Source organism: Pteropus alecto, unplaced genomic scaffold, assembly GCF_000325575.1.
Source record: "Pteropus alecto unplaced genomic scaffold, ASM32557v1 scaffold23, whole genome shotgun sequence".
Classification (NCBI taxonomy): Eukaryota; Metazoa; Chordata; class Mammalia; order Chiroptera; family Pteropodidae; genus Pteropus; species Pteropus alecto.
The window spans coordinates 7,285,836-7,300,216 of NW_006435837.1; the positions used below are offsets into that span (position 1 = coordinate 7,285,836).

At 36.3% G+C, this 14,381-nt stretch overlaps 1 protein-coding gene and 1 non-coding gene across 3 annotated transcripts in view; both read right to left on the minus strand.

Annotated features, from left to right (window-relative positions):
- Positions 1-14,381, minus strand: part of MOSPD2 (motile sperm domain containing 2) — a 43,963-nt gene that overhangs the window by 24,794 nt on the left and 4,788 nt on the right. For both annotated transcript variants that reach the window (XM_006911655.3, XM_006911656.3), the window contains exons 3-4: positions 2,761-2,916; positions 1,017-1,103 (exon numbers count right to left, since the gene is read on the minus strand). In XM_006911655.3, coding sequence (XP_006911717.1) covers positions 1,017-1,103; positions 2,761-2,916 — 243 coding nt within the window. The remainder of the gene's footprint in view (positions 1-1,016; positions 1,104-2,760; positions 2,917-14,381) is intronic.
- Positions 9,590-9,708, minus strand: LOC112479573. The gene has a single exon (XR_003046235.1). It is a non-coding gene; the product is annotated as a 5S ribosomal RNA (ribosomal RNA).

The window sequence follows — 14,381 nt, forward strand, 5'->3', positions numbered from 1 at the left end:
AGAGGGGCTAACTGAAGCTGTGTCAGAGGGAAGAGCCAATGGCTGCTGGCCTGAGCTGGACAGAGCAGGGACAGAGCAGGTGGTGGGACGTGGTTGTTCAGCTGTGTGTTGTGTTGAGGGCAGCCGGCTGGCAATCAGTCTGGTGGCACCAGTCAGTGGGCAGCTGGGCATGTACGTGCATGTTGCCTGGGGACAGTGTGGGCTCTCTGCTGTTTGAGGGGAGGAAGCTGAAGCTGTCGTGGTGCTTGAGATCACCCAAGGAGACTGTATCAGCTAGAAAGTAAGAGGCCAAGGAAGGAATGAAGCTAGGGAAGCACTTTTAAGGGACAGGCAGAAAGAGAAATGCGCAAAGAAGACTGAGGAGGAGGAGCCAGCGACAGGAAAATGCAAGGAGTGCTGTTCAAACAGGAACAGACCACATGCCACCGAGGGCAAAGTGCGCACTGACCATGCAGTAAGCTCACTTGGCAGGACATCTGCTCAGGATGGCGCTCTGACACTCCTGTGGAGCCTCAGCCTTGGTAAAAAAAAAAAAACCAAGCTGGAGTTTGGGCAATGGGGAGAGAAGAAAATCACTGGGAAGGCAGGGAGGAGGGTTACCGTTCCTCCCACCATGGGCTATCACACAGATTCACGAGACGTGAAGGGGAGAAGACTGGGAAACTTGAAAAACATCCATGGATCAACCCTTAGGGGGCTGTCAAAAAAGATGTTGCATAAAAATGCTGGGTTGAAGTTTAATATGACAGTCAAATTAGAAAGAAGATAGAGACTCTGGATTACATTATTTTGGCTGCTTTAGAGGACGCAGCATTTGCCTTTGCCGCCTGGTTTATTATAATGTAAACAGTAGTACAACTCGTAAGTATATGCTGCTCGGTTGGGATGGCTCGAACAGTCCCCAACTGCAGGAAACTCGCCGTGTGCTACATATGGAGAAAGTGCTGCCTATTACGAATTCTGTTGAGATAAGCACAGCTCAAAATCTTGAAAAGCCAGCATGTAAATATACTTACACAACTTGTTGCCTTCTTTGTCATAACCGTGGAGATAAATACCACCGATTTCGAATAACCATCTGGGAATGGAGGATTCAGTCAGATCTAAAAAGTGATAAACTGATGAGTAATTGTAACTTAGGGGCCTTTTTAAAAAGAAAACATAATGTAAAGGTTAATGTTATGTAGCTCTGATATAAAAAAGATAAAGCTTATTTAAACATCTGGATAGATTCCAGTAAATAACGGTGTTTCTTACTAAGTAAACAAACTGCATAAAGACATAGATGAGAGAAATGGAAAAAAAATCTGTTGCTCTTTGACGCTTCAGCCACTGTTGATGAAGACACATTTCTACGTCCGGTTGTGTTTCAAATAATGACTTGCAGACAAATAATATCACTGTTGGACAATTTCAAGAGAATGTGCCCTGCAAACACCCACATTACAGCTTCAGAATTAATGAAAAAATCACTATGGTTTCTTTTGAAAAATAATATTTTCCCACAAAGTTTGATGTGCAGTGGAGTCTAATACATTTTGTAAACTTGGGGCAAGTGGAAAACACTTCAAGAAAAATGCCAGCTCCTTTTTAGCAGGAGGAACAAAAAGGGCCTGTCCCGTCTCTAGCGAGGCTGAGAACCAACAGAAGCAAGGCAGCACGTGGCAAGGCTTTTGTTACCTTCACACGTAATTCCCCAAGAACTTTCAAAGATTTCTTTATCTTTCCCCAATCCTTGTATCATATTTCTGCTGTCTGCCACTGGAAATAAGCAATTCTATGTAAGAAAATACTACTGTTAAGTTTAAGCATTAATTTTGTACTTAAGTGATTTAGAAATATCAGATTTATATTACTTTGTGTGATCAATAAGTGCTCCACTGTTTGTTGAAATTACCTATGTATTTTTTTTTACATTTCCAATCAAATAGTTTCTTAAATATTCCCCTTCTGATGGATTCCTTCTAGAAGTGTGAGGCCTGGGGAGGGTGTCTGCTCTGGATTTATTCATCGACTACTTCATATTAAGTCTCTAGACTCAGTCACTCCAGAGTTTATCATCTTCAAGGTCAGGAAATTCTTTATACCTCATCAAAAGCAGTAGTTATGCCAGTTTGTTACATTTTCAGGAGGAAAGAGAGAGAATGAGTAACCTTTCCTGGGAAGATTTCTTTCTATACTTGAAGACTATTCTAAAACCCCCTAAGATTTCCAACCCCCCCTTTCTGGAGAAAATTTCATTTTTAAAGTGGGTCTTGAAATTAAGCCATTAAAAGAAGGCTACCATAGACATCCTTGGGAATCAGCCTGCTTTTGGGGGACCTCCATTCATTAATCCTATATGGAACACCTAGTGGAACAAGGAACTCTGGGAATAAAGACATAAGTCAACAACTGAGAAAAACAGGCAGGTAGTATCTCCTTATCTTTAGTCCTAATAGTGAAGATGCTGACGCTGTCCTGCTATTATTGTTTAATGGTACCAAAGTAAACAAGCACAGGTTAGGAGACTCTGCTGTGCGTGAAGAACGGAGCGTGATTCTATTCCCTGGTGATCTCATTTCCTTATGAATGATCCAACTTTTAAGACTTACTCATATGACATTCCTTTCAAAGTGTTACTGGGTCTGTATAAAACTTTATATTCCGGTGTTTATGATGATTGTCGAGGATACTTGAAAATACACTATTAGATAAATGTGAAACAGTAATATTTATGAAGGGGATAGTATACTGTCGGCGTTAAATCGAACAGCTTACCATTGACAGCTATTTCTTTCCTCCACTGAAAACTCTCATCGAGCATCTTCAGTGTTTCATCTATAACATCATGTCTCCAGAATAAGTAATTTTCAACCCAGTTATCGTCTTGTTGTAGCCTTTCAACATCACGTGGATCGTATTTATCTGGCTTATCTAGGGGAAAAACAGTAATAAATATCCAAGTCAGATAAATTCCGCAGTGAATAATAACAAAAGCTAATGTCAAAGGAGAACAAAGACCTCGAAGACAAAGCTAAGCTATTTGAAGAAAGACTCAGGGATGCAGTTCAGATGAAAATGCGATTTCAAGGACTGATGGAATTTCTAAGTGCGAGGAGATTAAGTTATCTAAAGGCTGCAGGTTTACTTTAAACCACCATAGATTTAAAAAATAAGACCATAGTCAAATATTTTGCACGACTCTCTCTAAAACTATAAACCAACATCTGGGAACATCAATTATGTTATCTGAACTTGAAATCCTTACCCTAGTCAATGAAAAATGAAACTATATGTAAAAGAATTAAGTTGTACTTAAAGACACTTTTTTGACAAGTGTCATTAAAAAAAAAATGAAAATACAAAATGGAAAACTGACCATGTATGCAGCAGTTAACATCACCTATAATTTACCGGAATAATTGTTTTCAAAATAATTTCTTATTATCTGCCTACACACACGCTATGTTTTTACCAACTTCTATACTTGATATTCCTCCTTCCACACCCTGCTCTATTTTTCTGTCATTGAACCTTCCTTGTCTCCCTACAACCACCTCTGCACATCCAAATTCTACATTCTGCAAGACTCCTTTCAAATGCTCCCTCTTCCATAAAATTTCCCCTGAGTCCAGAAGTCATTCCTTCCCGCTTGTGAACAGCTACAGGACTTGAACTAAGCCTTTCTTAAGGCACTTAGCATTTTCCCCCTTGAATCAGAGTCACTGGCATGCGTAGCATATCTTCTCAAATAGAGACCATAAAAGCAAGGTCTAGCCAGCCTAAGAATCCTCCGAAGCAGATTATAGTAGTGCCAATGAAAAGGCCTTCAGGAAACTTTTGTTGACTGAATCTATTCCTTCTCTATTTTTATTTTCTCTGTTAATGGTACTCTCCCAGGCACCCTAGCAAGAAACTTCAGAAAATTCTCTGGCTCTTTCATTTCTGCTTTGTCTTTTTTTCGTTTTTGAATCTAGTTAGTTGCCAAGTTTTATAGATTCTATCTCCTCTCAGTTTGCTCGGCCTTATTTCAGACCCTCAGAGATGATAGCCTAAAGGGCAGGATAATATAAAGTGCATTCAGAGAATTATTTTCTTTGAGTCTCAATTTCCTAATCTTTAAGCTGCTTTAGATACTCACAGGATTATGTGAGGATCAGATGAAAATGTATATGTGGAAGTACTTGAAAGTTTAGGGCACTATAAAATATGAGGCCATAAACCACGCATGTATAGAGTGTTACCTTGGAAAAGGCTTTCAATATCTGGGTTCTATTTTTCTAATCTATACAAAGAGGGGTTCTGTGGTACGTAAACCTTGGAAAATGTTTTTTAGCTCTGCTACTGGAAAATTCATCAGCATTCAAAACAACTTTTCTTTAATGATCATTTATAAACATGTGTTGGATAGAAAAGTTTACACTGCTTAGCATCAAGAGAGCCCTGGGAACACCTGACCCCTGAAGAAGCGTCATCCATTTTGCCTGCTGGCGGCCCTCTCCTCTGGACCAACATGGCGTTTTCCTTGAAATGACAGGCTGACTTCATTCATTTTTAAGAAAATTCCTGCCAAATACCTAAGTCTGAATAACAGTTTACTTGCCAGTTGTTCTTTCAAATAAAAGCGGTGGTCTATAAAAAAGTGACTAATTCAGCTGGCAATTCAAACATGTAGAAGTGTTTAATGCATACTTCCCAATTTTGTCACACACAACATTAAAAAACAATGTTACTCAAGGGTCAAGATTTAATAAAATTCACTGTTTCATCAGAGGCTTTCTAAAATAAAATCGGCTTTTTATTTTAAACTGAGAGAACCAACAATGAAGACTACAGTGACTACTAGCCTTGATTGAGGCTGCAGAGTGAGCAGTTCTACCCACCAATGCTTCTCTGTAATGGGTACAAATGTCGACAGGGTGAAAGAGGCAAATGGTTTCTTAATATTATAATGAAAATACTTTTGACCTCACTGGCTCCTGAAAAGAGTCTTGGGCATCTGAACTCTGAGAACCACTTAGAACAATATGCGGCAGGTGGTAAAAGCTCAATAACTATTTAGCCATAAGAATAAAACATTGTTATTTTCATTATCACTACCACTGCTGGTATTCACCACTAAGGATTCTGTAAATAGGACAGTGCATGTTATTAAGAAATTTAAAGCCGACTGCTCCTGGATAGCGTTTAGGAATGCAGATCTTTGAAATTAGAAATCTCTATATTAAAACGAATATTGGTATTAATAAAACGTGTACTTACATATGAAATACCTGTTCAACATTCACCCCTAGATAGGAGTGAAAACAGAATGGAAAAGACTGAGGAAAGAACTGGGGAGGGGATCTTTTGGGGGTGGAGGGAGAGAGGCAGGAGAAAAGTGGGGGCAGAAGAGGGCTGAGGGGGAGGAGAGGGAAGAGAGAATGAGAAAGAAACAAAGTGAGCATTCAAGGAAAGGAAAACTTGGCCTGGGACCACAGGGCCAAGTGTAATAATAACTGTGCTTAGGACAAAACAATTTGCTGCTTTCAAATACAGCCTCCAGACAACTGAATACTCAAGTTTTAGGGATTTTTCAGAAAACTAGTCTTTAGGTAAGTCCAGATGTTATGAGAAGAAGCTAAAGATGGATACTCAAAAAAGAAGCTGCTAAAGATATAAAACATACTTGTGTGCACACATACTACCCCTAAAAACCTACCCAGGGCACCATTTTGAAAGACTTTACCTCAGAGAGATTAGGAAGAGATTAGTTTTGAGGAATAGAATAAAGAAATAAAATGGAGTCACTGTAGTCAAGCTGCTAAATTGCTAAAATCGAGTAGGTTGAGGCATGAAGAAACGATTCTATTCTTGTTTTAACTAGCCTGGGAACGTAAAATTTTGAACTTTCCAGTCCTGTGTCGATGCCTGGACCTCCATATAAGCCCCTGATTACCTGCTGAGGGACCCACATATCTAGACCACCAGATGTGACCAGATCTCCTGGTGACCATCTTCTGGACCACCTGGCATCCATCATCCAGACTGCCTGACTTCTGACTGATAACTGGGACGAGTCCTAGGGCTAAGAACGCAGGGCTGATTCTTCTCAAGGATGGGACTTTTAAGAACTCTCATCTTTTCTTTTTTTCTTTGGAACACTTCCGGGTTTTTGCCTAGCTGTGTTCCCAGTTTGCAAACTCTAAAGCACTTGAACAAATCTCTATCATTTATTTCTAGCCAAAGCCTTCGGACTTTTTGAGTTCGTCTGACAGTTTTATATACCAATAACGTATGCATACTTTCATAATAGTGTCCTTATTTAATCTGGCTGTGGACCAGTGAAAACTTCATCACAGGCCAGCAATCTCAAGTGGTACATTTTTAAGACTCAGCCTTGCATTTCTTCAAAATAGCTCAAAGCTCATTTCAGCCACTCTTCTGTTAAGAAACCTTAGGGAACTATTAGCACACCTGTGCTTCATTGTTTTTTTCTACTATTTGTTCTTATATGAATTTTGCTCTGTAAATTGGTTTTATATTCATACAATGTATCACCACTAAACACATTGCAAAGTTCATAATTTGGCTGAGAAATAATTAAACGGTGATTCACCTCTGGATCAGGGTAAAGATAAGTCTCTCAGCTTTTCATCTCTCTCTCGTGCATGCATGCACACAGACGCGATATCCCCTTCACACTGTTTCTCATGTGTATACTCTGAAAAATGTTGCAACATAGAGAATACAATTGATACTCATAAAACAAAGTTTCTTTATTAACATTTCTTTTTGTCTTGTACTTGATGGCTGGTGAAATTACCAACAGGGCAGAAACTGTGTTTTAAGGTAAACAAATATGAAAAGATTTCTAATTAGATTCGGGACACAGGACAGAGGGATGGACTCAGAAGACCTATGCTCCTATATAGAGGGAGACTGAGCAAGTCACTCGGTCTGATTTTCTTCCCTGTAAAATGGAGATAATTAAGGTCTGCCTACCCACAGTCTTATGAAGATCAAGGATACTTTGAGAATGTTAAATACTATATGAGTAAATTTTATGCATATTAGATTAATAAGAGTGCTACCCATGAATAGAAGACTTAATTCTAATTGACCTATTAATCAGTTGAGAAAATCTTGGAAGTATATTGTAGTTATTATAAGTGTGCTTGGAATTCAGATAAAGTTTGAAAAAAATACAAAAGTATTCTGATAACAAAATGAATCTCCACTTTCCTGTGAACCTATCTGGGGAGAGACTGAGAGGCAGTGATCTTCTTTGATGGGATTAAGCCACTGGCCTACGGCAGTGATTCTCAAAATTCAGCAAGCATCCAAATCACCAGGAGGGCTTGTTAAAACAGAGATTAGGTCCTACCCTTAGAGTGTCAAAATCATGGGTGGGATCCAAGAATCTGCATTTGTAACAAGTTCCTACAGGATGCTGATGCTGCTGTTGTTCCAGGGACCACACTTTGAGAGCCGCTGGTTTACTGCAGGGGTTGGCAAACTTTCTGTATAGGGCCAGATGGTAAATATCTAAATATCCTGGATTTTGAAGGACACACAGGGTCTCTGTTGCTGGTTCTTCGTTGTTGTTGTATTTTTAGTGACCCTTTAAACATACAAAAAAACATTCTTAGCTCGAGGGCTGTTCGAAAACAGGACTTTACTTATTGACTCCCCTTTGGTGTAGAGAGCGGCAGTGCTTTCTGCTTCAGCTCCGGTCTTTAAAGAGATGGAGTCATATACTGGATATGTAAGAGACACACTATCTTAGATGATATATCACTCTGCTCATCTATTCAGGTTTTCTTTCAATGTTCTTTCATAACATAAAAGTACATTTCTTTAGTTAGATTTGTAGGCAGCTTAGAGATTTTTTGTGTTGCTATCATGAAGCAATGAATGATAAGATTGGCAAATCTCATACCTATTATATTCCTTGCCATACTGATAACTAGATTATTTTATATACTGTATCACTGTCTTTTTTCTGACCATGGGAATTATTTTGAAGTTTCACAATTAAATATGACATTTGTTATAGGTTTTTAGAAGATAACACAGTTAAGAAAGTTTTCCATGTTTGCTAAAAGTTTTGTTTGCTTTTTCATAAAGTTGTATTATTGTCAGTGTGATTTCTCTCTTGAAATAAACACTTTCTCTCACTTAATTTTGTTAATGCATATATGTTTATATTGACTTAAACAAATATAGAAAAAGGAAACAGAAACAAATATGGTTACCTAAAGAGGGAGGAGAAGGGAGTGATGAGGCACAGGAGAACAGGAGACTAAAGACACTCCTCAATATTTATCTTTTTATAGTTTTGATGGTTGAACTGCACCTATTCAAAAGTTTCATTGAGGAGCATTATGTTAACGTAGCAAATTCCTCTGCTGCATTTTCTGATTATGAATCACCTTCGCATTCCTGGGACTAACAAAGCTGCTTTTGCCTTATGTGTACATGTGCATCTTTATGAGGGCGGAGAGAATGGCAGGAGATTTGTGACTACCAATTCAATATCTTTAATAGTCACTGGTCTGTTTAGGTTTTTTACTTCTTGTTGAGACAATTTTAGATGATTTTTCTTTTCTCTAGAAAGTTTTACATTTAATCTAAGTTTATTAACTTACTGTGATAAAGCTAGTCATTGCAGTCCCTGATCTTAAAAATCTCTATCACATCTATAAGTATATCTGCTTTTATTCCTAGTGTATGCCTTTTTCTCCTTTTCTTAATCACTCATCCTACGTTTTTGTCTATTTTATTAGTCCTTTCAAAAAACTAGCTTACGTTTATTACATCTACTCTTTTTTCCCCATACCATGAATATCTATTCTTACCTTATTTCCTTCTACTTTCTCTGTATTTACTCATGTTCACTTTGTAGCTCCTTGAATTGAATTTTTAGCTTCTTATTAGTGCCTTATTTTCTAATGAATGCACGTAAGACCATAGATGTTTTGTTATTGCTCAGCTTTAAGTTTTTGCAATTTTCATTGTGATATCCTTTTTAACCCACAGGTTATTTAGCAGATATAAGAATTACACACATTACTAGGAAGCTGTTAACCTCTGGGTTATTTAGAGGTGTGTTATTTCAGTTTCTTAACACTTGATTTGTTTCTAAGTAATGTTTATTGTGACTTTTAATACAGTTGAATAATGGTCTGAGAACATGGTCTATATGATCTAGCTGCTTTGTAATTTCTGAGACTTCTTTTATGACTTAATATGTGGTGAATGTTTGCAAAAGCTCCAGGAGCAGAAATATATATTCAAAGTATATACTCTCTATTTGTTGGGTAGGGGAGTCTATACACTTGCACATACACACACATACGCACGTATCTATTATCAACTTTGTTCACTGTGGTGTTTAAATCTAAAATCTTAAGGATTTCTTACTTGTTCTCTCTATTTCTGAAAGAAGTTGGTTAAAATAAAGCTTTTGCTTTATTATTTTAGATACTTTTATTTTACTTATTTATTTATTCATTCATTCATTCATTTATTATTATTTTTTTTTTAAGCAAGGCAATCCTTGGTTGACCTCACAGATTGCAAGGACATTGTCATCTTACAATCCCTTATTTTTTTTTATTTTTTATGCCTACAGCACCTGGTCTTCCTAGGTGGTCTCCCATCCAAGTACTAACCAGGCCTGACCCTGCTTAGCTTCTGAGATCAGATGGGATCAGGCACGTTCAGGGTGGCATGGCCATAGACCATGTTGTTAGTTTCTAACTGTTATACCTTTTTAGGGTTCCTTTTAGCACTAGTAGCATCCCTTTTTATATGTATTGTTTTTCACCCTAAACATTTTGTCTAATGAAAGTACAGCTAACACAGGAACACTTTTGTTTAAAATTTTTTTTATATGCATCTTTTTCCATCTCTTTATTTTCAGCCTTTCTACATTAATTTATATTAAGTTAGTCTCATAGGCAGCAAGTAATTAAGATTTTAAAAATCTACTCTGATAGGAAGTATATATTTGTTTCTATTTGTGGTAACTATTGATAAAGTTGGATTTTTTTCTGCTGTTTTACTCTGTTCTCTGGTTACTATGCTGCTTTTTTCCTTCTTTCCTGTCTTCTGCTAGAGAGATGATGTTTTTCTTCATTCTCTTTTTCATTTCTCCACTGGTTTGGAAACTAAATATTTTATTTCTGTCTCTCAGTGGTTACCCTAACTTTAAATATTCACACTTAAATGACAAAATCTACAGTTAATATCTCTATCCTTCTGAACGAGTTCTTATAATGTTTTACCTCAGTCTCCTCTATTCCTATCATTAACTTTTTTTACTATTAATATTAATTTAGATTGTTTCTTTACTGATTGGCTTACCAATCTCTTTGCTTTTCATTGCTCCTTGCATCCCTCTGCTTCCTCTTGGGTTCTATTTACTTATTAGTGAAGTAGTCTAATAGATTTTTTTTATTAGCAATGGACTGTCAACCTTTGTATTCTTGAAAAATTTTTTTACCTTCAATTTTGACTAAATATTCTAAATGGCCAGTTATTTACCTTGGCACTTTCAGAAAATTATTTCACTGTTTCCTGGCATTAACTGTTGCTGATAAGAAATCAAGTATCAGTCTGATATTTGTTCCTTTGTAGATAATCTGTCATTTCTCAGCGGTTGTTAGATTTTTTTTCTTTGTCCTCGGTGTTCTCAGTTTCACTATGATGTGCCTAGGGATTCATTTCTTTTTCTTTACGATGCTCAGATCTTGTTATGCTTCTTTAACCTGAGGATTTGATGTTTTCTATAAACTCTGGAAAAGTATCAACTATTATATCTTCAAATAGCACTGCCTCTATTTTTTCCTTCTGGAAGTCCTATTAAATGTATATGGGGTTTCTTATGTCTTTTATTTTCTCTTACATATTTTTATGTTTTTTTTCCCCTCCAATGATCTGGATATAGAGTGCCTGTATAAAAACTTAAAAATTATCTATGAATGTCCTATGTCAGTTGTGAATATATAGCACTATAATGGGAAAAGAAAAGCTTTTGCAAATCATGGCCCAACTAGTAAATATAAAATAACTAATGTCGAAAAATTTCTATACATATATGCCAAATATCTGTAGTCAACAAATTCAGCCAGATGGTTTAGATTGAAAAGAAGCAATTTTTGTCCTCCTATTCCTTGTGCAATGGCTGCAGGGGAAATTTTTTTTTTATGTATTTCTACGAACTCTACTCCACTTCCTAGAGATGTAATCAAACCAAAATTCTTGTCAGAGTTTAAGTTTTTGGTAACGACACAGATTTGGTAAATAGACCACTCTTGTCATGCAAGCTTTTCAATTGACAAATGCCTAAAGACAAACTGACATCCTAGAAGTGACAATATTTCTAGGAACAGGCTCTTTAAAATTGTGTATCTCACTAACCATTCAGGATGAGCATATGAGAAGAATAGGTATCAACAACTTACAGAGATGAGTCAAAATAAATATTTGCCAGGCACTGATAAGTAATTATTGAAAATTAAGATCCCCAAATAAGCAGGTCTACCAGTTCTCTATCTCATCACAAATATATCATTCAAGTCTCTATGTGAAGTTAGCCTTATATTCTCTATAGCAGAGACTTAATATTTTTAAATATGCCACAAATGAAGATTCTTACGATCTTTTCTTCTTCTGATCATGACAACTTTATCTGTCTTTTAGAGGCTTTCTCTCTTGGGGATGACATGCAACACGTTAGTTGTGAGGACTAATTTATGATCACCTACCATATGCTAGCTCAAAAGAGAGCTAGCTAGGTATTGCAGATGCGGAAGATGAATAAAGCATAAGCTGATCCCTTGGGTGGTTCATAATCTAGAGAGCTTATGTAAAATACCCAATTGTGTAGTTACACTTTAAAAGTCATTTTCTTTCCACCTTTCCTTTCCAGAGATAATAAACAGGTACTTCCAGTTGATAATGTGCCCTTTACCTACAGGGTTCCTTCCATTCACTGGTCATCTTCCTGTCCTTGAAATTCTGAGATCCTCTACGATACTGAAGTTTCCTGATCCTTCTACTTTTCTAACCACTTTGCCTCCTTGAGCTTAATAAAATGAAGGCATTCCTCAAGGTTAATTGCTTAATTAAAAAAAAAAAGACAAAATACTTTTTCAAAATTAAGAGTTTACCACCAAGGGAAAATCTAAGGTTATACTTTAGATCAAATGGTAATGATTCCAGATATAAGATCTGAAACTCAAGAAAGAACGGTAAATAGAGATATTAGTAAATATATGGTAAGTAAACAAGGATACGAAAACTATAATAATAAATTAGGGAGAGGGGTGAATATGAGGAGTCAGGTTAGAACTACACAATGACCGCATCTTTCAGGAAATACTAACTCATTTTATGAAAACTGCATATTCTTGATGTCAAAAGTGCACAAGAAAACTACCAAAAAGGAAAATTACAGGCCAATTTGTGAATATAAGAGCAAAACTCCTAAATAAAATGTTAGTTAACTGAATCCACCAATAAATTTTAAAAACCTGATTAATATAATCTACCATACTAACAGATTAAAAGAAAAACATCAAGTGGAAAGCTTATCAAATGCGATAAATGTGTTCAATAGATAAATAAAATGCATTTAGTGAAATTCAACCATCAATCGTGATAGGAACAAAACAAGAAAGAAAAACCAAAAGTAGCAAATCAGGAATAGAAGGAAACATCTTCATTTCGATAAAGGATCACTACAGAGACCATACTTAATGGTGACATGCTCCGGGCTATCTTTCAAAGATTAGAAAGAAGACAAGTAAGCTTTTATCATTGCTTCTACTCAAAACTGTTCCAAAGGTCCCAGGCAGTGTGAAGTAAAAGCATTGAAAGATGTAAGAACTGGAAAGTTAGAGAAAACACTGCCATTATTTCAAGGTGATATTATTGTCTATGTAGAAATCCCAAACTAATCCCAAACTAAGAAATGTATTATCAGAATTAATAAGAGTAAGGTTTCTGAATTCAATATTAATGTAAAAAAATCAAATGCACTTTCTATAAACCAGCAACAATCATTTAGAAAATAAATTTTTAAAGGATACTATACAAACGATATTTTTAAAACTTAAAAAAATTTTAAAAAACATGTAAAGTATCTGGGAATAAATTTAACAAAAATAGGTTAACCTTTATGTTTAAAATTATAAATCTTTCAGCAAGAAAGAATTTAGCAGGTAGAAAGATATACCGGGTTCTTGGATAAGAAGACTCAATCATGACAATGTTAAGTCTCCCAAAACTGAACTGCTGATTTAACACAATTCCACTCAAAATCGCTAAGTTTATTTTTTTTTTAGAAACATGATAAGTTGATACTATAATTTATATGGAGGAATAAAGGGCCAAGAAAAGTCTGAAGAAGTGATTTTCACAGAAGTGGAAACGAAATGGCTCATAGAGATATGAAGAAATGCTCAATCTTGCTGGTGGTACTCAAGGGCAAATTAAAACCACAATGAGATACTCCAACGACCCCATCAGATAGGCAAAAATTAAAAAAGAAAAAAATGCCAAATTTTAGGGTGTGGAATAACAAGAACTCTCAGATACTGCTGGTTAAAATGAAAATTGGTACAATCATTTTGGGAAACAGTTTGGCATTACCTAGTAATGTTGAACATGTAAAGCTGAACACGTGCCTATTCTACGACCTGCCCATTTCACTGTTGGGTACAAACCCTAGAGCGGCAGTTCTCAAATTTTAGTCTCGGGCCCCCTTTTACACTCTTAAAAATAACTGTGGACCTCAAAGAGCTTTTTTGTTTATATGGGTTATATTTATTGGTAGTCAGAGCAATGACATCATCACATGCTGTATAACCGATGGGAAACACTGTATGCTTGCGAGAGAATGACAAAAAAGGAAAATGATGTTTTAGTGTCATGAAAATAGTTTTGCTCTGTAACACCTTGAAATGGGCTCAAGGAACTATGTACAGTTCCTAGATGAAGTTTGAAAACCACTGCCTTAGAGAAAGTGTAGGCACCAGATATACATAAGAAATGTTCACAGTAGCGCTGTACATAACAGTAAAATCTAAAAATAACCTCAAACCCATCATCTGGTATACTCATTCTGTGAACTACTACAGAGCTGTAAAAAGGAATCAATTACAGTACGGTTATATTTGACAATATGAATGACTCTTGAGGAATAGAAGCAAGTCATGGAATAAATATTCAGCTTTTATTTAAAGTTTATAAAGAGGTAAATTTAGTAAGTGTACTGGAGAGGAACACATCATAGGTGGTAAAACTAATGAAAAGCAAGGGAATGAGTAACACCAACAAATGCAGAACGAGTAGGAACAGGAGGTTCTTTCTATTTCTTTGGCTGATTGTTGAGTACGTGGGTGTTTATT